General features: G+C 43.3%; 1 protein-coding gene and 1 long non-coding RNA gene across 3 annotated transcripts in view; one reads left to right on the top strand and one right to left on the bottom strand.

Annotated features, from left to right (window-relative positions):
* The window catches only part of RRAS2 (RAS related 2), an 83,512-nt gene extending 62,409 nt beyond the window's left edge, over positions 1 to 21,103 (bottom strand). The window contains exon 1 of one of the 2 annotated variants that reach the window (XM_051851741.3): positions 20,670 to 21,103. In XM_051851741.3, the coding sequence (XP_051707701.1) occupies positions 20,670 to 20,777 (108 nt within the window). In that variant the 5' untranslated portion in view covers positions 20,778 to 21,103. Of the gene's footprint in view, positions 1 to 20,233; positions 20,476 to 20,669 lie in introns of those variants that run through there. The other variant, XM_070073155.2, reaches the window with a different exon arrangement.
* Positions 21,104 to 22,831: 1,728 nt separating this feature from the next.
* On the top strand, positions 22,832 to 25,664 carry LOC127492350 (uncharacterized). The gene is made up of 2 exons (XR_011388333.2): positions 22,832 to 25,310; positions 25,524 to 25,664. It is a non-coding gene; the product is annotated as an uncharacterized LOC127492350 (long non-coding RNA).
* The last annotated feature ends 1,717 nt before the right edge of the window (positions 25,665 to 27,381 follow it).

Below are 27,381 nucleotides of genomic sequence, written 5' to 3'. Positions count from 1 at the left end.
TGTTGCCGAAAAGTCAGATTAACATTTACACTCAATGAGCTAGAAAGAATTGTTTTTAATATGCTGGCTGGTTTCCAAATGTAATTGCTTATGTTATAACCATATATTGTATTTTATATATTTGAAATAAAGGCTAGGCTTTACCAGACTGCCCAAAGATTCCTTTGTACAAAAAGGTTAGGAGCCACCACCTGGGGAACATTTCCGAAATTCTATTCAAAGTCTTACTGAACCATAGCTTCTACCTGCCAGCGGAATGAGAAGTGCCCTGCTTTTGAGATGACACCAGTTAAAGGAAGAATCCCTACAATATTAAACCACAGGAAAAAAAAAAATACTTTTCCAAGTTCTCAAAAACCAATACCAAAGAGTGGGCCTTTAAGATCACAATGAGAATCCATCCAAAACCAAAGGACCCCAATTTACACCTTGAGTTGATTCCTAAGTATCCCCCCCAAAAAGGAGATAATTCAAGCCTCTAAAGAACATTTATTCCTCCTTCCCAAACCCACCTCTTACCCATTCCACCCCACTTCCTCTTAAATATGCATTATAAGGGCGGGCACTGTGGCATAGCAGGTAAAACTGCTGCCTGCAGTGACTGGCATCCCATATGAGCGCCAGTTCTGGCTGCTCCACTTCCTATCCAGCTCTCTGCTATGGCCTGGGAATGCAGTGGAAGATGGCCCAAGCTCTTGGGCCCCTGCATCCCCATGGGAGACCTGGAAGAAGCTCCTGGCTCCTGGCTCCTGGCTTTGCATCAGTGCACCTCTGGCCATTGCGACCAACTGGGGAGTGATCCAGTGGATGGAAGACCCCCCTCCCCCCCCCCCTCTCTGCCTCTGTGTAACTCCGGCTTTCAAATAAATAAATATTTTAAAATATATATATATATTATATTATAATATGTACATCCAAAGATGCCCTTAAACCACTTGTTCTCATCAACTTATTGAGAAAATGGACAACTTTTAAATATACAAGGTGATTATACTTATTAAGGAAATCCAAAATCCTAAGAAATCTGAAACTCTTTAAAGCAGCATGTCAACACTCAAAAAATGCTTTGATTTTCCAATTAGAGATGCTTAACCAGTGAAGTCTATACACATATTCCAAGACCTGAAAAACTCGGAACCGCTTTTCGAATAAGGGATACTCAACTTGCAAATACAAGTACTTTCACATCCTTATTGGAAGAACACAGAATTCCTTTTCTCCCTCTCATTCCATCTCTAAAAAACAGAAGTACCCAAATAAAAGCCAAGCCTTCAGACGTCAACCACTACAACATTCTTTTCTAATTCTATGCTCATCCAAATTTGGAAATAAAGACTCCTTTCATTCACAAAACAACCAAAAACGTATTTTGTAAATAAGTAAGTAATCCTACTCTTCCCCCCAAATTCAACTCTGATGAAAGTGTTCTCAGTGCAACAATTATCCATTTTATAAATGAGTACATTTCATGAGCAAAAAAGTCAACAGCACGCATGACTCTGAGCACAAGCGAAGCACATGATACTCCAAGTTTTCTTTTCACCTTTACCCACACCTACCTAAAACCACATTATGTGAGCATTCATTTTGCACACCTACAAAAAGTGTTAAGAATTTGTGCCGGGAAAAGTTAAAGGCATCATTTCTTCACACAGGAAATTAAGGCAAAATTAATCATCAGTTCCTGTAACCACCAAGATGAAATCAGGCACTGTGCTTTAGAGTAATCTTCAGAAACCGCGTATAGTCATTTCAGAAGCAAATCACAACACATACCCTTATACACACGTTCACATCAAACAGCTTCACCCACAAACTCAAATACAAATTTATTACTGTAAGAAGAATTGTACTCAGGTTTTATTTGCTGTCTGAGCAGACAAGGAGGAAAGAAAATAGTTTGCCACCCTGAAGAAAAACCCCTATAGAACATACTTGTCTCTGTCAACCAAATCATGATATCTTTTTTTTTTTTTTTTTTTTTTTTGACAGGCAGAGTGCACAGTGAGAGAGAGAGACAGAGAGAAAGGTCTTCCTTTGGTTCACCCTCCAATGGCCACCGCGGCCGGCGCGCTGCAGCCGGCGCACCGCGCTGATCCAATGGCAGGAGCCAGGTACTTCTCCTGGTCTCCCATGCGGGTGCAGGTCCCAAAGACTTGGGCCATCCTCCACTGCACTCCCTGAGGGGCAACCGGGACAGAATCCAGCGCCCCGACCCGGACTAGAACCCGGTGTGCTGGCGCCGCAAGGCGGAGGATTAGCCTAGTGAGCCGCGGCGCCGGCCTCAAGTCATGATATCAAATGAAGTTTCCATTTAACTACATAATTAAGTCAATTCAAAGTAATTTCTCTTCTTAACTATATAATACCTCTGATGTTATAAAGAAAAATGCAAACACTATGCCTACCTACTTCCCAACATAGGAAATATTAGTAATATGATGGAAGATTTCTGCATCCCACCTCGCCCTTCACCCTCTCCCCCCAACCCCCTGCCAGCCATAATCATAATGCGTTTCCTCATTCCCCCATCCCAAGAGGGAATCAATATCCCAGACTTGGTGTTTACAACACTGGTGTTTGCAGAATGAATGTGTTTGCAGTATAGACAAATCAGTCTTCTTAAGCTCTATTTTAGAGGAAGGAAGGATGCAGCCACATTTCTTTGCCCCATACTACCTTACACCAGAAGCCATCATTAGCAGCTAGTAGCAGAAGCACACTGGGTCATCAAGTGTGCTTTTGGTGGAACGACTCTTACGGCCTCTTCCCCAGACTCATACTTAAAACAGTCACATTCAAACAGAATTTCATGCAGAAAAGTATATATCACTGTTCTCGGCTCCTCTCTAGAAAATGCTGGCATTTTTGCTGCAATTTAACTTTAACTAGTACATAACCAAGAAGCAAGCTATATTTAGAAGCTAGGAAAATCAGCTTAAAAATGTCAGTTTTACTGTTTACTTGCTATAGGACTTGGGGCTTATTTCCTCTTCCTAAACCTACATTTCTTCACCTGTGGAATGAATATGTTGATAACCATATTGAGCTCCGTTTTTTTTTGTTTTTTTGTTTTTTGGTTTTTTTGGTTTTTTTTGTTTGTTTGTTTTTGTTTTCTTTACTTATTTGAAAGGCATAGTTACAGAAACAGATGTTTACCCACTGGTTCACTCCCCAAATGGCCACAATGGCCAGAGCTGAGCCAGTCCAAAGCCGGGAGCCAGGAGCTTCATCCAGGTCTCCCACATGGGTGCAGGGGCCCAAGCACTCAGACCAACTTCCACTGCTTTCCCAGGAGCATTAGCAGGGAGCTGGATCAAAAGTAGAACAGACAGGACTTGTTCAAGAACAGACAGGACTTGTTCCCATATGGGATACCAGCATTTCAGGCAGTGGGTTAACCCATTACGCCACAACACAGGCCCCACTGTGCTACTTTTCAATCATAAAGGGTTGTTATGGACATAAAGTGAAATCATGAATGCAAAAAATTCTCTGAAAACTAAAAAAAAAAGAAAATCACATATGCATCCGGTATCATAAAAGGCAAATGCCAATTACTACAAAAATCCTTAAGAAAGATTATTTTAAAGTTATATGTACCCAAATTATTTTATAACTCATTAAGGAACCCAATGCTTTTACTAAAGAACTTAAAAGTACAGGCTGAGTATCCTTATTCTAAATGTTAGGGGCCAGAAGTGTTTTGAGATTTCTTTTAGATCTTGGCATGTTTGCACAGACTTCACCAGTTGATCATCTCTCATCTGAAAATGCAAAATCTGGGGCCTGGTGCTGTGGCTCAGTGTGTAAAGCCATCATCATCCAGCATCCCGCATCAAAACACCAGTTCAAGTCCCAGTTGCTCCACTGATGATCCAGCTCCCTGCTAATGCTCCTGGGAAAAGTGACAGAAGATGGTCCAAGTACTTCGGCCCCTGCCACCCAAGTGGGAGACCTGGATGGAGTTCCAGGTTCAAGCCTTTGGCCTGGCCCAGCGCCAGCCTTTGCAGCCATTCAGAGAGTGAGAATGAACCAGCACGAAAATCTCTCTCCTTCTCTATCTGCCCCTCCCTCAATCCCTCCACTTCTTTTCTCCCACTCTGCCTTTCAAATAAAGAAACAAATTTTGAAACAAAGGAAAGGAAAAGGAGAAAACAAAATCAAATTAAGAGAAAAAGTTTTTGATATGCTTCAAGGGGCTTGCACTCTTAGAGGGTAAAGCCACTACCTATAGTGACAGCATCCCACATGGGCTGATTGCTCCACTTTCAATCCAGCTCTCTGCTATGGCCTGGGAAAGCAGCGTAAGATGGCACAAGTGTTTGGGCCCTTGCACCTACATGGGAGACCCAGAAGCCACCGCTGGCTGCAGCTCCAACGACTGCTGCCATCTGGGGACTGAATCAGTGGATAGAAGACCTTCTTCTCTGTCTCTCTCTGCCTCTGCCTCTCTGTAGCTCTGCTACAAGAACCAAGTTCTTGAGCCATCATCTGCTGCCTCCCAGAGTGTGCGTTAGCAGGAAACTGATTCAGGAGCAGGGGAGCCAGGACTTGAGCTAGGCATTCTGATATGAAATACGGGCATCCCAAGCCATGACAACTACTATGCCAAGCCTGCCCCAAGACATTTGCTAATTACAAAGGCAACAGTATTGTTTTAGTGGTTAATTAAGTAATCTGATTTCATATCATCAGATTGGCACAAAAAGACAATATGTGTATCTTTAATAGAATGTATCAGAGGACACATGAACCTCTGATATTTCTACCATATACCCAATTTGATTTGAATAAAACATCAAACAAAATCAAATCATGATATATTTTACAAATAACATCACAACTAGAAAGATATGACAAACAATAAACAGAACACGTGGTCCTGGGTTGAAAAAAATTTGGGGGAGAAGGCAGCGGCAGCATTGTGGAATAGCAGGTAAAGCTACAGCTTACAACGCCAGCATCCCACATGGGTACAGGTTCCTTCCCAGCTCCACTTCTGATGCAGCTCCTGCTAATGGTCTGGGAAAAGCAGAGGAAGACGGTGCAAGTGCTTGGGCCCCTGCAGCCACAAGGGAGACCTGGATGGAGTTCCTGGCTCCTGGCTTCGGCCTGGCTCTGCCCTGGTTGTTGCAGCCAGTCGTGGAATGAGCCAGCAGATTAAAGACTTCTCTCTCTCTGCCCCCATGTCTCTGTGTAAATCCTTCAAATAAATAATTTTTTAGAGAGAAAAAAATTGCTATAAAAGACTTTAGAACTAGTAACATTTAAATAATGTAAATTAAATAATGGTGTTTAATTACCTGATCCTGAGAACTAGATGAAGGTTGTATGAAAGACTTTCTGTGTGAAAGATTTCTTTAGGTAAAAAAAATACTGAAAGGGCATGATTTCTTCAGTTTATTCTCCAAAGATTCAGAAAAAAATGCACAGGATACTAATGAGGAGCACACAAGAGGAGCCCCTAGTAACACTGGATAATCCCTCAGCAAAGGCTCCCTGGAGAAAATATGTACCACAGCTTGGAAGATACCAGGAAGTGACAGGGTAAGAGGACACAGCCTCAGAAAAGACGTGGATGTACACTTCACACAGATTATGGCCAAGTACGAACAGACCATGTTTATCCAAACAGAGTTCAAATGTTCTGTGTGAAAGCAGGACTGCCAAGTAGATATGGGATCAGTGTGACAGCAGACTTTGAGTACACACAGCAAGTCTGGGGGCTGATGGGGAAAGAGCGATAGCCAGAATGGAAGTACTGGGAAACAGATCCTGAACCACAGGACAGTGCAGACAGGGAAGTAAGGGGGTGCGTTCAACAAAACTTCACTCTCTATTCAACCCCAATGCTTCAACTAAATGGAAAACACTTCATGAACCTGTTATTGAAAAGTAAATTAAAAACTTCTATGATGATATCATTATTAAAGTAACTTGTTAAATGCTCAATATTAGTCATTACTAATTCAATGTATTCTTCAGAGGCACCTGCCTCTAATTAAAAAGTCAAAACTTAAAACCCTTTGTAGTACAATTTAGTTACCATATAGGATAGAAAAATATATTAAAGTCCAACCAACCAACCACTCCAACAAAAACAAAAGCCTATGTAAGTTCTATAAAGGCTATAAAACACAATATTCACTATGTTCCTAAATTAAATATATGAAATACATGAAACTTGTACAAATTAAATAAATTTTTTTAAAAACACAATATTATGACTTTTCATTTTGAAATTCTATGGAAGTTTACTAATACAAAGTAAAGGTTAAAGTAAGAAATTAGAAGATTTCATTTTCCAGACATCAGCCACATCTTTGGAGGATATCATTATAATCTGGTACTTGTCATTGTTAAATACTTGTCTCCTGTAAATACTTCACAACTGCAACATTTATTCACACAAATAATTATAAATTAAACAAGGCTTAAGTCTACTAGACATAATCTCTTTGGGGTTATTCTAAGCAAATAGCTACTGACAGACATAAAAATGAAGAAAATACCAGGATCCACTTTAATGAAAGTATAGAATGTTGCAAAAGGTTCTATTTAAAAAAAAAAAAAAAAAAAGGAATGTGGGGTATTCTGTGACAGGCCAGCAAGACAGCTGGAAACAAAGCTGTGGGAGCAACAGCTGTGCACCATGTACTGTTCATCAAAACCACAAACTACAGTAACCCATGTCCGACAACTTCATCTGCCTAAGCTCAGCCAATAGCTTCTTCCTGAAACTGTCTCCTGCAAAGAAATCTAAACTCAATACACAATTTGCAGTGACTTGAGGAAGCAGGGGAAAACAAGCAAACAAAACAGATTCTATCTTTAAATGTAAAATTAAAAACTTAGCATCACAATCTAATATCCTAAAAGACAAGGTGTTAAAAATAATAAAATAAAAGGCAACGCATTCCACACTATTTTCACACCTACTAAAATTATGATCACAGAACCTTTCAAACTTTATAATGGTAAGAAAATAACATTCCCAACATCTGATGAAATTTGAATTTCTAATACACAACCTCACCATTCCTATCCCATTCTAAACTTTTAACTGAATGAAAAATGCTTATCATAATGATAAGAAATTCTTTACAATAAATCTTTTGATAATTAAAAAGTAGTTCATTTAAACCAAGTTGTTGGCATAGAATTTCTACACCAATATCTGAAAATAATAATTCATGTAGCGCCTAAGTAAGCTATTATAATCTGTAAGTTTTCATTAAATTAACAGACTTACATTGTTTTACATTTTTTTCCATTTCTTTATTCAAAAAAAAAAAAAAAAAAACAGAAATCCCTCTCCAACTTTAAATTTACTCCTTTTTTAGTTTAACCACTTGCACATAGGCACCTAAGAGTGCACACATACATAAGGCAATGTTTCCTACTTTATTTAGCTGACATATCTTAATATCAGAGATGTAAGGGACAAAGTTCTAAAGTTAATAGCAGCATACGTTTCCCACATGACTGTTCAGACTTAAATAAGATATCCAGTGCAAATCTTCCTTTGCAGTTAGACTGGCCGGCCTACTTACTATTCATTTCACCTCAGCTAATAAACTGCTGACTGTTGTAATATCAACCACATGTTGTCATTTAACCAAAAACAAAGCAATAGGAGAAAACCCACCGAGAAGCTGGACAAAAGAACGAACTCTTACTGTCACATTTCCTGAGTCAGAATTTCCACAGAGAAAGTAAAACAAGGATCATCTCTAAAGACTGTATTAGATAAAACTGAAAGCTATAAAGCAAGTGCAAGAACTTCTAATACTCAAGATTCCAGGGCCAGCGCTGTCACAAAGCAGTTAAATCTAGCAGCACCCCATACAGATGCCGGTTCAAGTCCTAGCTGCTCCACTTCCGACTCAGATCCCTGCTAATGTGCCTGGGAAAGCACCAGAAGATGGCCCAAGTACTTGGACCCCTGCACCCACGTGGGAGACCCGGAAGAAGCTCCTGGCTCCTGGCTCCTGGCTCCGGATCAGCGCAGCTCCAGCTGTTGCGGCCAATTGGGGAGTGAACCATCGGATGGAAGACCTCTCTCTCTCTGCCTCTCCTTCTCTTTGTGTGTAACTCTTTCAAATAAATAAACAAATCTTTAAAAAAATTAACATATAAAACAACTGTGAACCAGACACAGAATCATTAGCTAAGCCAAAATCCACATGTGAGAAATGAAAATTGAACCCAGAAAAGTTAACATGATGTAACCAAGGCCATATTGTCCTGTAGTGGCTGAATTAAATTTTAAATCTTGACATGTGAACTGTCACTTCATTATATGAACAGTATGAATTCATCTGGGTACCGGACCTTCTAAAAATGACAAAAAAAAAAAAAACCTATGGCAGCTGTAGTGCTAATTTCCATTACACATAAGTAGGTAAAGCTACAGGAGCAATTCCTCTGAAGCAACCTCTACTACTGAAATTATCACAACACTCTTAATGCAGGGTGCAGGGAGGGGAGTAAAGTAATAAAGTAAAACAGAATGATAAGGATAAAAACAAATTTGTCTAGATTCCAATATAATAATCCAATTGCTTAACTTCCCTACTAAATGAGACTCTCAGGTTTTTATTTATTAAAAGGCAGAGCAACAGAGAGATAGTGGGAGAGCTAGAGAGAGGTGGCTTCCCCCTGCTGGTTCACTCCCCAAATGCCTGCAACAGTCAGGTCTGGGCCAGGCCAAAGCCAGGAGCCAGGAACGCCATCCTGCTCTCCCACATGAATGGCAGGGGTCCAGGTACCTGGGCATCCTCCGCTGCCTTCCCAGGTACATTAGCAAGGAGCTGGATCAGAAGCAGAGTAGCCAGGGCTCAAATCAGCACTTCCAAGCTTCAGCTTAACCCACTGCATGCCACAACAATGGGCCCTCTCATTTTTAATTTTTTAACCATCATATCACATATCATCTACACAAGCTTGATACAAATGACCAAAAGAGGGTGAGAGGGATTATATACAATGAAGTCAAGCAGGGTGGGCAATATTAAAGTCACAAGATGAAATCCAAAGTAAAACACACATAGGAGTGATATTATTTAATGATAAAAGGGACAAAGATTTAATCATCCTGAGTTTGAACGCCTAATAATTAATAAAAGAAAACAAAAAGAGAAATGCAAAGAAAAAATTTAGTTTTTGTGAGAAATGTAATATAATGTGAGAAATGTAATAATGAAATGTAGATTCACATTAAATAAGTGTGAAAAAGCAAAGAATATGTAAGATTTTTTTAAAAAAAATCAAATTTAATTTTACTGAATTTGTGTGAAACTCTGCACCTTATAGCTATAAATATCTTTCTACACTCATGTTCTTGGAACAACTTTTAAAAATCGATAGTAAGTGTTGCCATTAAAAGTTGTTAGAGTCGAGGCAGAATCCTTTTGCTTCAAAGCCACTCCAATTTCTACATGCACAGCAAGAAAAACCTTTGTCTTGATTTGTATTTTACAAGTTAACAATCACATACCTGCCTCCAGAGCCTCTTCCACTTGCCTCAGCACAAAGTTGAGATGTGAAGGATTAAAACTCATCCTTCTAACCATCTCTAATTTTCTAAAACCGTATCTCTCAGCCAAAACCCTATCTGGCTGTCTTAGAAATTTCAACAGAATTTTTCGTTTGTTGAAATCCTGCTAGTTACAGGTCTCCAAAAGAAACTGAAGCTTCCAGTATCAACTTGCTCTTCAGCATCAAAACACAATGCAAGTCTCAGTAACCCAAGGCAATTCAAAGGATGACCACTTCTTCACTTCCAGTACCAAAAACACCTAAGGACAGTGCGTCAGCAACAGAAAGAAAATATTTATTGTCTTCTACACAAAGAAACCTACCCTAAAAAAGTTGTTTCATTAAACCATATCAAGCTTTCAAAAACATACTACTTTTGTAGTCTTAATATGAGAACACTGTCACTATTTAATATCAGATAGCGATATCAAGGGCATTAAATCGGCTGTGGAGCTGGTCACTATCTGACATTCAGAAAATTTCAACAGTGATAGAAAAGGCAAATCTGACAAATGGTCCTAGAATGGGGCGTATCTTGTCCTTTTGTGATGATTGATTTAAAACATGGTATGAAGACTACAAAGAGCCAATGCACAAATAAAGTACACTCCAAAAGATAAATGAGAAAATTAGTAGAAAAATGAAGAAGAAAATCCTCCAGAAACTGAGAGTGCTTCATCACTCTCCTAGGAAAACTAATGAACCAAGAAAACCTCCCAGTCATACCCTGATAAATGTTTCTGCTTCCAATGATAAGGGAATGCCGCAAGCATGCAAAAAGAAAAATTATTTCTACAGGACAGAAACTTGAAGCCAGCCAGATAAATAAAGCAGTACTTCTAAAATACAAGCACTATTTGTGTTTTGTTTTAATGCAAAAACATATGACAGAACACTTGATATCCAACCAAATCATCATTTATCATGCATAACTAACTGTAACCTTACACATCTACTCAGGCAAAAGGACTTGAAAGTAGTGATCTTTGCATCACAATTCAAAATAAAAACTGTACAACATGGTAACTATAATATAAAAATAATTTGAATAATTAAAATAATTTTAAAATAATTTAAATAATTTAATAAAATAATTAAAATATTGTATTCTTAAAAAATACTGAGTAGATGTTAAGTGTGTTTACTACAAAAAATGGTAACTATGAGATGGAGCATACAATAACCAGTAGATTTTACATCACCCATCAGAGTGCCAGCAGGAGTCCTGGCTGCTACTCTGCTTTTAACATAGCTTCCTGCTAATTTGCCCAGAAAGCAGCAGATGATGGTCCAAGTTCTTAGGTCCCTGCCACCCAGTTTGGGAGACTTGAATGGAGTTCAAGTTAAGTGTGTTTACTACAAAAAATGGTAACTATGAGATGGAGCATACAATAACCAGTAGATTTTACATCACCCATCAGAGTGCCAGCAGGAGTCCTGGCTGCTACTCTGCTTTTAACATAGCTTCCTGCTAATTTGCCCAGAAAGCAGCAGATGATGGTCCAAGTTCTTAGGTCCCTGCCACCCAGTTTGGGAGACTTGAATGGAGTTCCTGGCTCCTGGCTTTGGCCTGGCCCAGCTCTGGCTATTACAGGTTATTTGGGAAATGAACCAACAGATCCAACTCTCTCAGCCTCTCCCTCTAATTTCGCCTTTCAACCAAACTTGTAAAAGAAATTTGCACCAAAATTTATTTTTAAATTCCATTTTCCACAGACTTTTTGAAGTGTCCTGTTCACAAGATATGCTTGCTGACTGAGTTCATGGCCAAAATTCGTACTGGCGTAAACTAAATTTATCAATCTGTCTCTCTCAAAACACCTGGCTACAAAATTAAATGACTTTTTTCTTCTAAGAGAAAGTTGGTCTCCTTTACATCTTAACTGGTTGCTTTAGCCTGAATTTTGTTCAATACCTAGCTAAGGTGATTATAAAGACTAGATCTTATTAGCATAACTACCTGACCTCAAATGGGACAGTGTTTCCATAAACAAAGAAAGCAGAAATCGCCTCAAAACATATTTCTCAGAGAAAGTATTCCATTGTTAAGCAAACAAAACAAACTCTGCTCATTACCACTGCCTAAAGCAACATCAGACCGACTGGGTGGTCAAGGTGTGACGGACAGTCTTCTCCCCAGGAACATTATTTTCCCCTTGATAATTAGCAATATATGGGAAGACACTTTGAGACTATTTTAACATCCAAATATTCTCAATCTTTCACCTAGTTTGAACATCCACTTATGATTCTTACTTGAAGCAACTATTATGACTGCAAATGGTGATTTTCCTGTTTGTTCATTAGTCAGACTTCTACATAGAGAATTTTGCATTTATTTCTCACTACGGCATTATTGATTACTTATGGGCAACAATCAATTATTGCCTTATTTACCTCAATATAAGCCAATGGGAGTTCCAGGTGGGTTCCTACAGCTGTCTGGCATGTACTCATCACTTCGTCAGCACTTTCTCATTTTTTGGCCCTACGAGATGCTGCAAGTGGGGCAGGAGTTGTGATGCAGTGGTTGAGCCATTGCTTAGGACGCCCACATCCCACATCAGAGTGCCAGGTAGGGTTTTAATTACTATTTCTGATTGAGCTTCTTGCTAATACACCCAGGAGATGCCCAATGATGGTTGAGTGCCTGTGCTCCTGCCACTCATGTAGAAGACCTGAATGCAGTTATTGGCTCCTGTCTTCAGCCTGATCCAGGCCAAGCTGTGTATTCAGGAGTGAACAAGTAGATGGAAGATCTTTTCCCTCTCTCCAACTCCACCCCCCAACACACACACTGTCCCTCTATCACTCTCTGAAATAAATAACCAAATTTAAAAAAAAAAAAAATGGGGCCGGCACTGTGGCATAGCGAGTTAAAGCCCTGGCCTGAAGCGCCAGCATCCCATATGTGCACTGGTTCTAGTCCCAGCTGCTCCTTTTCCAATCCAGCTCTCTGCTGTGGCCTGGGAAAGCAGTAGAGGATGGCCCAAGTCCTTGGTCTCCTGCACCCACGTGGGAGATCCAGAAGAAGCTCCTGCCTTCGGATCTGCGCAGCTCCAGCCGTTGCAGCCATCTGGGGAGTGAACTAACGGATGGAAGACCTCTCTCTCTGTCTCTACCTCTCTCTGTAACTCTGTCTTTCAAATAAATAAAATAAATCTTTAAAAAAAAAAAAATGCTCCAAGCTCAGCTTATTCCTACCTGAGTCCTGGAATAGTCATTTCCTCCTAGTAGAGACTGGTATTTAGAAACCAAGATTTTGGGTGCCTGCACTGTGGCGCAGTGGGTAAAGCCACTACCTGTGGCACCAGCATCCCATACACCAGTTAAGAGTCCCAGCTATTTCACTTCTGATCCAGCTCCCTGCTAATGTGCCTGGGAAAACAGCAGAAGATGGCCAAGTGCATAGGCTTCTACACCAACAAAGCTCTTAACTCCTGGATTCAGATCAGCCCAGCTCCAGCCACTGCAACCATTTGTGGAGTGAATCATCAGATGGAAGATATCTCTCTCCGCTTCTCCCTCTCTCTTTGCCTTTCAAATAAATAAATAAACCTATTTAAAAAAATAAGGAAACCAAGATTTTCAGCTCCTCTCAACAGACACACAGCTGGAAAAAGATGTATAGTATAGATATGTGCACGTGTCCACCCATAAACTATATTTCTATATCTATATACTTAATATATCTATATACTTTAAACCATGTGCTTTTGCCAATATTTTCAATTCCAAGCAAACATCAGAGTTCATTCTAACCTTTACCCCTCAATATATTTATTTGCTAAATCATAGTATGGACAACTGCAAACACATGCCTCTGTGTCAAAAAGAAAAATCTACTAACTAGAGTTCAGTGTTTCTTTCAGATTCTTTTTGTAATTATCCTGAGGGCATAGTCCAAATACTAGGTTCAAAAATTACCTAAAGTTATGGGGCCGGAGCTGTGGTGCAGCAGATAAAGACTCCGCCTGCCATGCTGATATCCCACCCATATGGGAGCCAGTGTGAGTCCCAGCTGCTCCACTTCTGATCTAGCTCCCTGCTAATGCACTTGGGAAAACAGTGGAAGATGGACCAAGTAAGTGCTTGGGCCCCTGCACCCACAGGGAAAACCCAGCTGAAGTTCCTGGATCCTGGGTTCGGCCTGGCCCAGCCCTGACCATTGTGGCCATTCGGGAGTAAACCAGTGAATGGAGGATCTCTGTCTCTCCCTCTTTAACTCTACCTGTCAATTAAATATTTTTAAAAAAAAAAAGTTACCTAAGTTAGTTTTTTCTTTCACCACCTCACTATGGTTATATTATTCATTTGAAATTAGGTTCAGTTCATTTGTTGTTTGTATTCCACCTTAAGGTGTTTTTTTCTTCATCAGCTGATTTTATTGCAGGGTTTTCTATTTATATAGTGAGTACGTGAAACATTAACATAGTTCCAAAGTCAGAGATCCTCAGAAGGGTCACTGCCCGCAATCCTACCAAAACTCTCTAGATAACTAATCTCACCGATCTCTCATTTACCCTTCTGGTGTTTTGTTTTTGCTCCAAGGAACACACTTTTTTTAAAAAGTTTTATTTGTATTGATTTCAGAGAGAGAGAGAGAGAGAGAGAAAGTAAATGAAAGGAAGAAATTGATTTTACATCCACAGGTTCACTCCCCAAACACCTGCAACAGTGAGGGCTGGCTCAGGCCAAAGCCAGGAGGCCAGAGCTCCAGTGGGGTTTCCCATGTGGAAAGCAGGGACCCATAACTTGAGCCATCATCTGCTGCCTCCTAGGGTACACATTAGCAGGAAGTTGGATTGGAAGTGGAGCCAAGACTCAAACTCAGGCACTCTGATATGGGATGTGGGTATCCCAAGCAGCTGTGCTGTAACACCTGCCCCCTTTTCTTTAAAGTTTTATTTGTGTATGTATTTTCTTATCTACTTTTCTTATACAAAAGGCAGTATACTATACATAGACACTTGAGTATTTTACTTTGTCTTAACTGCACAATATATCTTGAAAAACACTCCACTGCTGAACCTTTCTCATTCTTTTTTACAACTGCATAATATTCCATTGGGTGAATGCAGTATGTTTTATTAAACTATTGTGCTATCGTACAGGTTGCTTCTAATTTTTGTAATTACAAATAACATTACAATCTTGTGCGTGTGTATTTTCATGTTTATGGAAGACTATCTTCACAGCAAATTCCTAGATTTGAGGATACTGAGTCAAAAAGTAAGCATGTATATAGTCATATCAACATCCACTTTACATCTCCTAACATTCTTATACTACACCAAGGCTACATCATTTCTTTCTTCTAGGGAAAAAAATCCTCATGAGGCAATTTTAAACTACTAATATACACCAACAATAAACTGACTATAATTTTAAACTATGATTTAGAGGCCAGCACTGTGGCACTATATTATAGCAGGTAAAGTCGCCATCTGCAGTGCCGGCATCCAATAGGGTCACCAGCTCAAGTCCTGGCTGCTCCCACTTCTGATCCAGCTCTCTGCTGTGGCCTGAGAACGCAGTGAAAGATGGCTCAGGTCCTTGGGCCCCTGCACCCACGTGGGAAAACCAAGAGGAAACTCCTGGCTTTAGATCATGACAGCTCTGGCCACTGTGGCCATTTGCAGAGTGAACCAGCAGATGGAAGACTTTCTGTCTACCTCTGTCTCTCTGTAACTTTGCCTTTCAAATAAATGAGTAAAGCTTAAAAAAAAAAAAAACTACAATTTAATGTCTTTTAATGCTGTATAACAAAGGACCTCATGTCTTTTATAAAGAACTAAAATAAAGTATAATTTATAAAACATCAAGCAATTCAGTCTAATTAGGTCTTTGGTTTTTAAATGAAAGGTCCCATTTACCAATCTTTTCCTTTATATGTTATATGTCTTTTTTTTTTTTTTTTAAAGATGTTTTATTTACTTGAAAGTCAGTGCTACACAGAGAGAGGAGAGGCATAGAGAGAGAGAGAGAGAGAGGTCCTCCATCTGCTGGTTCACTCCCCAACTGGCCAAAACAGCCAGAGCTGGGCCGATCCGAAGCCAGGAGCCAGCAGCCTCCTCCAGGTGCCCCCACACACATGCAGGGGCCCAACAACCCGGGCTATTTTCCACTGCTCTCCCAGGCCACAGCAGAGAGCTGGATTGGAAGTGGAGCAGCCGGGTCTGGAAGCGCACGCGCCCTTATGGGATGCCAGCACTGCAGGTGGTGACTTTATCCGCTACGCCACAGTGCTGGCATCCCATAAGGGCACACGCGCTTCCAGACCCAGCTGCTCCACTTCTGATCCAGCTCTCTTCTATGGCCTGGGAAAGCAGTAGAAGATGGCCCAAGTCCTTGGGCCCCTGCACCCATGTGGGAGACCTGGAGAGAAGCTCCTGGCTCCTGGCTTCAGATAGGCCCAGCTCTCTCTCTCTCAGTCTCTTTCTCTCTCTCTCTTTCTACCTTTCTGTAACCCTATCTTACAAATAAAATAAATCAATCTTTCAAAAAGGAAAAAAAAATCCCATCCCAGTAGGTAACAGCCTGTCTGCATTCTTGATCTACTCAACAGAAGTGTCCCCTACTAGACTCCTACAGCTTCCCATCCCAGCATAAACATACAAGCACGCACAAAGAACAAATAATCTTCCTGGTCTGCCATGCGGGTGCAGGGCCCAAGCACTTGAGCCATCTTCTACTGCTATCCCAGGCCACAGCAGAGAGCTGGACTGGAAGAGGAGCGACCAGGACTAGAACCGGCACCCATATGGGATGCCAGCGCCGCAGGCCGAGGATTAACCTAGTGTGCCACAGTGCCGGCCCCAAGAATAGTTTTAAGACTAAGATTCAAGATGAGAGAAATCAGCTAACTCCTTCCCCCCACATAACTCGACATCTGACAAACTGCTAAATGAATTGAAAACTTAAGATGCCAAAAGAACAGAAACTGGAAATTCTTTCCCTCTTTACATTTGTAAAACATGTATGGTCTCTTCTCAGGGGTGCCAGACAAAGCAGTGACCCAAACCCTCAATGGCTACCCCATTATTTCTTAAAATCAACTCCAACTGACAAAAAGAAGTTTCCCCAACTCAAAATGAAATCAACACCCAACACCCAAACGCCACACAGAAGTGAGGAGAGTATGTGGTGGGAGCAGGAAGGGGAGGGTGGTGGAGACTTAAAGTAGAGCAGATTATGCTTTAAGGAAAAACAAGTAAATATCGAATTTTGTTTTGGAAGCACACCAAGATACAAAAGTAATGGCAGCAAAGAAACTCCGGTGGCAGCTATCACTTACTTACTCTGCAGATGGCACTGTGCCGAATGATTTGTGTGCATTATTCTCTTTACTCCAAAAATCGTAAGGGTGCTACTATTACTCTCCTTTTGCAAGGCTTAGAGAAGCTAAGAAACCCCACACTCTACGCAGAAAAAAACTGAAGCCCTCAATTGATTAGAGTGGATTAAGAAAGGACCAGATCACCTGGGCAGGGAGACCTAGCCCCAGCATTCAAGGATCTCTTTTCGGCTCATCCAGGACAAAGTGAGAATCACTTCCTAACTGGAGTCTACTCGCTGTTTTTGTGCTCTATTCATCAGTAGAACTTAAAAAAAAAAAAAAATGAGCACAGAAACAAGATCATGTAGACATACATGCTTAATAACATGAAACTTCACATTTCATAATTTGCTATATTCTTTTTAAGAAGAAAAAGTACCTCATTTTATTGCCTTTCTTTCCTAGTTTTGCAGCCCCTTATATGCATAGAAAGTGAACAACTAAATCTAAGGTCAAAGGAAGTCAAGGCTAAAGGCAAAGTTATCTTTAAATTCTCCACGCTCAAACTTGTTATTATACTTTTCCTGTTCAAGATTATGTAACAGAAAATGTATTTTGAAAGTTACAAAAATAGTATAGTTTTTGGGAGTCTTAAAAAATAAATAAGACCAATTTATGCTCTCCAATCTCCTACATATAGAACTGACCTCCTCTTATTAAAATGATTATTCTGCTATCTCTTCTTCCAGTTAGTACTCTAGACAATCACAGAATGAATTTTGACTCCCCAGGAATCAGAGGTTCTATTAAGTGTAGATGATAAACAGTCATATTAGCTCTACATCTAAAGCTAACACATAAGGTACATAGCCTCATTATGTACTAGACACTGTTTTAAGTCACTGTTCTAAGCCCGCAGACCCACGAAATCATCTGGTCTGGCTCTGCCAAGAAAACTGTACGTGGGTTTCATTGAATCTACAGCAGGCTACTTTTTAAGTTGATCATTGTGTATGGCCCTTGAAAGATGTCATAAACATCCAAAAGGCCCTTGGTAGAAAAAAGGTTCCCAGCCCCTGAAGCCTTTGACACACGTTAATTCATTTAATTCAAAGAGTTGGCCGGCGCCGCGGCTCAATAGGCTAATCCTCCACCTAGCGGCGCCGGAACACCAGGTTCTAGTCCCGGTCGGGGCACCGGATTCTGTCCCAGATGCTCCTCTTCCAGTCCAGCTCTCTGCTGTGGCCAGGGAGTGCAATGGAGGATGGCCCAAGTCCTTGGGCCCTGCACCCCATGGGAGACCAGGAGAAGCACCTGGCTCCTGCCTTCGGATCAGCGCGGTGCGCTGGCTGCAGTGCGCCAGCCGTGGCAGCCATTGGAGGGTGAACCAACGGCAAAGGAAGACCTTTCTCTCTGTCTCTCTCTATCACTATCCACTCTGCCTGTCAAAAAAAAAAAAAAAAAAAAGTATGTTAATTCAAAGAGTTATTTCCCCAGCTTACACGTTGGGAAAACTAAGGTACAGAGACTGCCTAAGATTACCCAGGCACCAAGCTTCAGAACTGGGACTCCATCCAGGTGGCCTGCTTCCTGCCTCCCTTTCTGACCTGCAGGGTCCTAAGTCACCTGTCCAGCCCACTCCCCGGTTTGCCTGCCTGCCTGCCCGCTCTGAGCTAGCACTACTCCACACTCCACTCACACAGGACATTTCCATCCTCCCCACCATCAACCCGACATGGTACTTTTATCAGTCTTTCCCACACCAACTTTTCCCCAGTTCTGAATTCCATCTACATTTAAACACATTCTAAAAATACACACATACAAGCATTAAATGTTAATTACTGCATGTATAGCATGCCCTAGATACATACTAACCTAAGATCCCTTTCACAATTTACAAGTTCTAAAGAATGTGTAATGAGCCCATTCCACTGGCCAAAAAATTAAGGTTCAGAGAGGCTACATATTGTTGCAGTGTTCTCACAGCCAATAAACAAGGAAGCAGGAGGCACAGACTCAAGTTTGGATGCCTCAAAGCCATATTAAACCTCATGGAAATGCATATGATGAAAAAAAATGCACAGATTTCAAAATTTTTTGTACAAAAATAACCCTTTTATTTCAATTTTTCCATGAGCCTTCTGGAGTCCCCCCAACTTTCCATGTATTATTTCTTTGTTTACACCTTTGATATCTGTAGCATCCAGGTACTGTACTACCCATTCTTTCACAAGTGAATTCTAGAAAACCACTAGGAAGGCAGCAATTACTGTTCTCTTAATGGTTTCTAATACTATTTCCCAAAAACAAAAAGTTCCAATACCATTAAATAATTAACTTAGGGATCAAATACATTCGGATGGCCCCTCCCCCAAAGAAATACTGGTTTAAATATTATCGGTTTAAGTCTTTTAGGTAACACTACTAATCAATACTGGAATCCAGGCTTATCCTCACTCCTCAACCCAACCTTCTCACCTCCCCACTAACCATCTCACCAGCCCCCAAAGAAAGGGTTAGCTGTAAATTTTTTGCTAAATGTTTTGCCATCAGTTCCTCCCAGCCTCTTCCCCCACCCAGGGAAACAGCAACCTGAAGCATCTCTGGGTCGGCAGCCTGCTGAAATTAAACCAATCTCACCTCGTGATTTTTTTTTAACCCACTAATGAACATACTGTAATGTTCAGCACCTAAATGTGCTCTTTTCCTGGATACAGGCGTTTTAGCCGTGTCCCACCCCGTGGAACAGTACAGCAGCAATTACTGCTCATCTACTCACTGTGGGAGGGGAGCATCCCATTTATGTTACACTACTCTGCATTGTAACGGCACAATAAGCCTTAACCGAAATGAAACAAGCGATTCCAACACCCGGTTAGTAACAAATGGGTGAAATGGGAGGCAGAAAAAAATATTTCACCATCAGTACTGCTGATACGGTTTAAAAAAAAATACTTTTGTTACCAGACAGAACAGGGTACCTTCCTTCCCTCCCAGCATAAGCCACACCTTTTAGGGTGACAAAAGCAGAAAGATATCTGGGTCTTCTCTCAAAGACCACGCAAACCTCTTCCCAAGAGCAAATTCTAAGAACGAAGAATTCCACCTCCCTTCTCTCTACCACAACCCTCTGGCAACCAGAAAGGAGCGGAGGTGGGCGAGACGGTGGTCAGGGTACAGAACCCACGACTCGGTTACCCCCAGCCTGACCCACCCCAAACTTCACCTTGGCACGGGGAGAAGCAGGAAGGCACCAGGCATTCCTAGGAAATAGTCTCACCCCTCTCAAGGAACATTTTTAACTTCCTCCGAACCACCATCCCCCCAGGGCGTTATCACACACTCCCACCCGGATTCACCACCTAAGACACGACTCGTAGGAAAAGCGCACACAAAAGAAAAACACACCGCTGGAAGCGGGCAGCTCCAGCTCAGCGCGGGCGGAGAAAGCCCGCAGACCACGCGGAGCCCGCGGCCAAGTCGCCACCGCGAGCTCACCGAGCGCGGCTGGCAAAGCGGCGCGCCGGGCTCCGGGTCCCCAGGGCAGGAAGCCCGGCGCGGCGGCACTGCCTCTCTCGGAGGGCTCCGGCCTCGGCCAGGGCGATAAGGTGGATCGGCGCTTCCCACCCCGGCAGCTCCGCCCTCCCGGCCACATTCCTGAGAAGCCCGACTCCCGGGACGGCGAGCCGGGCGCCGGGCGGGCAGGAGCGCAGCGCCGGCCCCGCGCCCGCCCCCGGCCTGCGCGGCGCCTCCGGGGCGGGGTCGCGGCAGCCGCCCGGCCACAGGTAGCGCTGGCACCCGCCCGCCGCCGCCCCGGCGCCCCCGGCAGGCCCGCTCTAGGCACCTGGATAAACTGGATGGTGAGCGCCGACTTGCCCACGCCGCCTCCGCCGACCACCACGAGCCGGTACTTCTCCTGGCCGGAGCCGTCCCGCCAGCCGGCCGCGGCCATGGGGACGCCGCCGAGCCCAGCCCGGCCGCGCCGAGCCGCCGCTGCCGCCGCCCGCCCGCCTTAGGCCCGGCTCCGGGGACGTGTGCGGCCGGCGGGCTGCAGGCGAGCGGCCGGGCGGGGGTCCTGGGTGTTGGGAGCTGCCGCGAGGGCTGGTCTTCTCGGAGGCGCGGCGCCCAGGGCTGGCCGGGTCCCGCCCGAGGCGCTGAGAAGCGGGTGACCGCAAGGGCCAGGGGCGGCAGCGGCCGGGGGGCGCGCTCCTCTACGCGTCTTCGCAGCGCCTGGCGAACGCAGCCTCCAGCGCCGCTACAAATGGCCGTCTGGGGGCCGGGCCGCTAGACCGAGGTGCTGCATATGTATGAGGGGGCGGGGCCGGGCGGGGCGGAGCCGCGCCCTCCGTGGCTGAGATTCCGGAGCTGACCAAGGCTTCAGACCCCACACGGACGTACGTCTCTGGTCCCTAGCCGCTGGGTGTGTGCTTGAAAGTGTGGGAGGGGGAAGGAGACAGCAAGATCGTGTGTAAGTGCAATTGTGTATGTCAGGGACTGTGTGGATGAGAAATACATTATGCGACCGAGTGAAAAATAGAGCTGTTGTCATATTAACTCAATTTGCAGGAGCGCAAGTATCCTAAGAGTACAGATGGCAACCATACTAGTGTGAAAACAGTATGTGACAGTGATTGAGGATGAGAGCTGTCACAGTGATTGAGTGTGTGATGGGCTAGTGGTGCTGACAGTGTGAGGAATGTGACAGGGACTGCGCGTGGGGAATAAGCCACAGTGATGGAGCTTGTGGGGAAGAGAGTGATTATGCAGATTGCATATGTGTCAGGAGAGTGTCCTGGGAGCTCTGGGTGTGTGTGAGAAACGTGTGAGATTCTGCCTCTACATATGCTAGGTACCAGGCAGTCTGTGCCGTGCTAGAGCTGTGTCCATTCACAAGATTTTGTTCCTGCCCTCAGGGAACTTCTAGTCCAGTGGAGGAGTCAGCAAGACAACAGGCAAATTATAAGGCAGGATGACAAAGGATTACAACCACATAAGCATCATGTGATATTGGGACCAACAGAAAAACACTCATCCCAGGGGCGGGTGGTCAGGGAAAGCTTCCTAAAAGGTCTGAAGATAAATGATATGGGCAGATGAATAAGTGGAAGACAAACATTCCAAGAAAAGGAAAACAGGCAGAATTCAGAGTTAAAGAGGAAAGGACTGTGTCACGTAATTTCAAATGTCTCAGAAGGGTTTACACTCCAGTGATTGCGAATAAAAAGTCCTTATCTGTGTGTATGGCAGTGCAGCAAGTGCAGCAAGGATTGCAGCTCTAGGGAGAGGCAGGGTATAATAGTAATTTAGACTGTGCATTCTGGGGCAGACTATCTGGATCAAATCCTACCTATTCTATAATGGTATGACATTACAAACTTCTATGCCTCAGTTCTCTTTTCTCTAAAATAAGGAAAGGGAGGAGGAGCATTTGACATAGCAGTTGAGACAGTGGTGAAGACGCCCATGTCCCATACTGGAGTGCCTCGATTCCAGTCCTGGCTCTGCTCTTGATTCTAGCCTCCTGCTAATGTGCACCCTGGGAGGCAGCAGATTATGACTCCAGGAGTTGAGGCCCTTCGACCCACTCGAGAGATCTGGACTGAGTTCCTAGCTCCCAGTCCAGATTGCTGGCATTTAGGGAGTGAACCAGCAGTTGGAGGCTCTCGTTTTCTCTCTATGTCTGTCTCTCTGCCTCTCTATTAAAAAAAAAAGTAAGATTACCTACCTCAAGAAGAATCATGTTAACTAATAGAAAGCACATAAAACTGGCCTATAGTGAGCATTTATGACGATTTTGGAACACAACCGCACATTCTTGACATACTAGGTAATGCAGATGCAACTAATAGAATGCAGCAGAAGAGATACTGCTTAATACCCAAGACTACATAAGAGACCATGCAGCTTCCACCTGTTCTCTTGGGATTCCCGCACTGAGAGAAACGAAGTGAGATGGTTGACTCCATCAGACTACCATGCTGAAGAGGCCCCACGTGGGCATGCTGGTGAGAAGTCCACCTGAGCTCCCACCAGGCCACTAACATCAACCGCCACATTTGAGTGAGGCTTCTTGGACACCCAGCCCAATGCAGCCTCTAGATGCCTGCAGCCCCTACTGGCATCTGACTGCAACTGCATGAGAGACCCCAAGCAAGAACTGCCTAGCCCCAGCCCTTGCTGAATTCCTGACCCACAAAACTATAAATGGGGGCTGGCTCTGTGGTGTAGTTAGTAGGCTAAGCCTCCACCTGCAGCATCCCATATGCTGCTCCTCTTCCGATCCAGCTCCCTGCTTCTGGCCTGGGAAAGCAGCGGCAAATGGCCCAAGTGCCTGGTCCCCAGCACCCACACAGGAGACCCAGAGGAAGCTCCTGGCTCCAGGCTTCAGGTTATCCCAGCTCAGCTCCAGCCATTGCAGCCATTTGGGGATGGAAGACCTCTCTCTCCCTTTTCTCCCTCTCTGTAACTCTGCCTCTCAAAAAAATAAATAAAATCTTTAAAAGAAAAACTGTAAATGGATTGTGCTTTTAAAAACTTATTTGGGAGCAATTTCAATGAATAAAGTATAAAAGTACCCATATACTATTTATTCAAATTCACCTATTGTGAACAGACTTTTTAGATTGATTCATTTATTTGAAAGGCAGAGCTACAGAGAGAGAGGCAGAGATAGAGAGAGGTATCTTCTTCTGCTGGTTCACTCCTCAGATGACCACAACAGCCAAACTAAAGTCAGGAGCTTATAACTCCATCTATGTGTCCTACGTGGGTGGCAGGGTTGCAAGCACTTGGACCATCTTCTGCTGCCTTCTTTGGATTCCTGTTGAATCCAAACCAGAACAACCAGAATTCAAACTGGCACTCTGATATGGGATGCCAGCATTACAAGCAGAAGAATAACCCACTTCACCACAATGATGGCCTTTATGTCCATGCTTTATGTCAGGACAACAATGACCTTCTCATCTGGACTGCTGGGTACTGATCATCATTAAAAGCCACTACTGACCAAATAGCATCCCTGATCCAGATCCACCCTAGAGAAGGGGTCAGAGGATGGAGTGAATAGGGAGTTTCTGAAATCAAGATTCCCCTGACCTCATCTCTGGCTAAGTCAGAAAGAGCCATGGCTTGATGACCAAAGAGGGCCAAGTCCCCAATCAGAGAGCCTGCAATCCTTATCTTGGTTCACAGGGCAGCAGCATCCACTTATTTCCTTAATGGGCCATTGCTTTTAATGTGAATGAATGGCTGGTAGAGAATGAAACAGCCCAGCAGGAGCTGCATGCATATGAGATGAGACAGAAGCACAAATCTATTCCTTGTTTAAAGATCATGCTGCTAAGAATAGAAACTGAAAGGCATGCTCAAGCGTGTGCACAGGCAGCCCTGAGGAAGGCCACAATGGAGCTGAAGGAATCCACAGCTTAGCAGAGGATGATCTGAGAATCTCAGGTCCAGGAGGTCATTCCCTCTAAAGTTCTCCTATTTCAGACGCGGAGCAAAGGTACAAAGATAAAAGGGTAGTCCCCCAAAATCACCTAGGGACAAAGCAGAAGCACGACTGGAACTCAGATCGCTATCTCCCAGGTTAATGTCCCTCCCAGGGTAGCACAGTACTTTGGGAATCCAACAGCCAAGAAGGCTGAACAAGACCAAAGTCATATCCCTCAGGCATGGCTGCCAGGAGAGTCCAGCAGACATCATAGCGTTTTTCAAATATTGAAAACTATCTAAATGTCTATAAACAGGGTCTTGGTTAAATAAGTGATGCTACAGCCATAGTATAGAACACTATGTGGTCATAAACAATTTTTATTTTTGTAGGAAAATGAGATAGGTAGATGCTATGGTCTGACTGTTTGGATCCTCCCAAAACTAGTATGTTGCAACCTAATCTCCAGTGTGATTAAGCATTGAAAGGTAGGGGCCTGGGGCGGGCGTTATGGCACAGCAGGTTAAGCCACCGCTTGGGCTGCCCACATCCCATATCAGAGTGCCAGTTTGAATCTCAGCTCCTCTGCTTCCAATCCAGCTTCCTTCCAACTCATCCTTTGAGGCAGCTCCCTCATGGAAGACCCAGATGAAGTACCTGTCACCTGACTTTGGCTTCACCCAGCCCCAGCTGTTGTAGACATTTGGGGAGTGAACCAGTGGATGTCTCTGTCTCTCTCTCTCTCTCTCTCTCTCTGTTAAGTGAATGAAAATAAATTAAACTTTTTTTTTAAAGGAAATGGTACCAGGGCCAGTACTGTGGCATAGCAGGTAAAGCCGCCACCTATGACACCAGCTTCCTACATGGAACTTCAGTTCAGGTTTTGACTGTTCCACTTCTGATCCAGCTTCCTGCTAATGCGTTTGGGAAAGCAGCTGAAGATGGCCCAAGTTTTAGGGCCCTGAACCACAGGGGAGACCTGGAAGAAGCTCCTGGCTTTGGCCTGGCCCGGTTCCAGCCACTGCGGCCATTTGAGGAGTAAACCAGCAGGTAGAAGATCTCTCTCTCTCTCTCTCTCTCTCTCTCTTTCTCTCTCTCTAACTCTGTCTTTCATAAATAAATAAATCTTTAAAAAAAAAAAAAGGTAATGCCTTTTTTAGGTTATGAGGACTCTGCTGTCATGCATGAGATGTAGGAGAAGCTTTTATTAGATGGGCTTAATAAATAAAGAAGTTTTGTTTTTGTTTTTGTTTTTTAATAAAGCCTCACTCCACCGTGGGAGGACACACAGAAGGTATTGTATATGAAGAAGAGCGCCCTCACCAGATACTGATCTGCCAGCACTTTGATCTTGGACTTCCCAGCCTCCAGAACTGTGAGAAATAAATTTCTGCAGTTTAGCAAGTACTCAGCCTAAGGGACTTTGTACAGAAATGTGAACTGACAAATACAGGAGAATACAGAACAGTATGCATCGTGTATACAGTACAGCTATAAAGATAGATAGAGATGTATCCATAGAATCAGGTATGCCACCACTGATCAAACACTCACTGTGGGCCTAGCACTGTGCTAATGGCTTAAAACATTATCCAGTGTAATCCATTAACCAACCACCCCAAGTAGATTATGTTATTTGTGTTTTCCAAAAAGCTGTGGTAAGAGATATTGCACAGCTGGTAAATGGTATAGTGCATATTTGAATCTAGGAGGTCTGAGCTCCAGAGCTCTTGTACTTAAAATAGATTTTTAAAACATTGACAACAGGGCCAGCGCCATGGCTCAATTGGCTAATCCTCCGCCTGTGGCGCCAGCATAGGGCACTGGGTTCTAGTCCTGGTTGCTCCTCTTCCAGTCCAGCTCTCTACTGTGGCCCAGGAGGGCAGTGGAGGATGGCCCAAGTGCTTGGGCCTCTGCACCCACATGGGAGACCAGGAGGAAGCACCTGGCTTCTGGCTTTGGATCAGCACAGAGCCGGCCATAGCGGCCATTTGGGGGGTGCTCTCTGTCTCTCTCTCTCTCACTGTATATAACTCTACCTGTCAAATAAAAAAAATTGACAGGACACTCAGCTATCCCAGATAGATCACAAGTGAGTGTTTTTTTTTAATTAATTTATTTGAGAAATACACATGCAGAGAAGGACAGACAGGAAGAGAGAATTCCTATCCACTGGTTTACTCCCCACAACCAGCATTGAGCCAGGAAGAAGCTGGGAAATGGGAATTCAATCCAGGTCTCTCTTGTGAGTAACAGGAACCCAATTACTTGAACCATCTCTGCCGGAATCTGGATCCAGAGCCTAGAATTGAACCCAAGCACTCTAATGTGGGACATGGGTGTCTTAACCAGTATCTTAACCATTAGGCTAAATGCCCACCCCAATGTACCTGTTCTTAATTTTAATAAAGTCCAATCTTTTTAATGAAAAAAATAGAAAATTATGTTCATGAACACTTTTAAAAGATTTAGGCAAAACAGGAACCAAAACTGTATATATATAATCTATGTAAAACAAGTGGTAGTTATGGGGTCAGTGCTGTGGCATAGTATGTAAAGGCAATGCCTGTAGCACCAGCATCCCACAAGGGCACCAGTTTGAGTCCCAGCTATGCCCCTTCCAATCCAGCTCCCTGCTAACGCACCTAGTAAAGCTGCAGCAGATGACCCCAGTGCTTGGGCCTCTGCACCCAGGTGGGAGGCCAGGAAAAATCTCCTAGCTCCTGGCTTTGGATCAGTCCAGTCCAGCTGTTGCAACCATTTGGGGAGAGAACCAGCATATGGAAGATATCTCTCTCTCTCTTTTTCTAACTGTGCCTTTCAAATAAATAAGTCTTCAAGAAAAAATAATTATTTTTAAATAAATAAATAAGTGGTAATTAGATAATCTGGAAGAGGGGGTGAACTATTCCAGGAAGACCAAGAATGAGGGTTATTTATAGAAAATATTCTTCTGATCCTCACCACTGACAGCTGCTTTGTCTCTTTCTTCCCTGTAGTAGCTGCCTGAAGAGAGATGTGTCTACCCTTCTAGGGCACTGAACCCCAAATTTGAGTTCCCTTTCGCTCCAGGGCCTGGTTTTTAGAACCTCAAACGGGTCTTTTTCTCATCCATACCCCT

This window comes from Oryctolagus cuniculus, chromosome 1, assembly GCF_051225735.1.
Source record: "Oryctolagus cuniculus isolate XC-2025 breed Fujian yellow rabbit chromosome 1, ASM5122573v1, whole genome shotgun sequence".
In the NCBI taxonomy this organism is placed as follows: domain Eukaryota; kingdom Metazoa; phylum Chordata; class Mammalia; order Lagomorpha; family Leporidae; genus Oryctolagus; species Oryctolagus cuniculus.
This window is presented reverse-complemented; position numbering and strand designations above follow the sequence as displayed.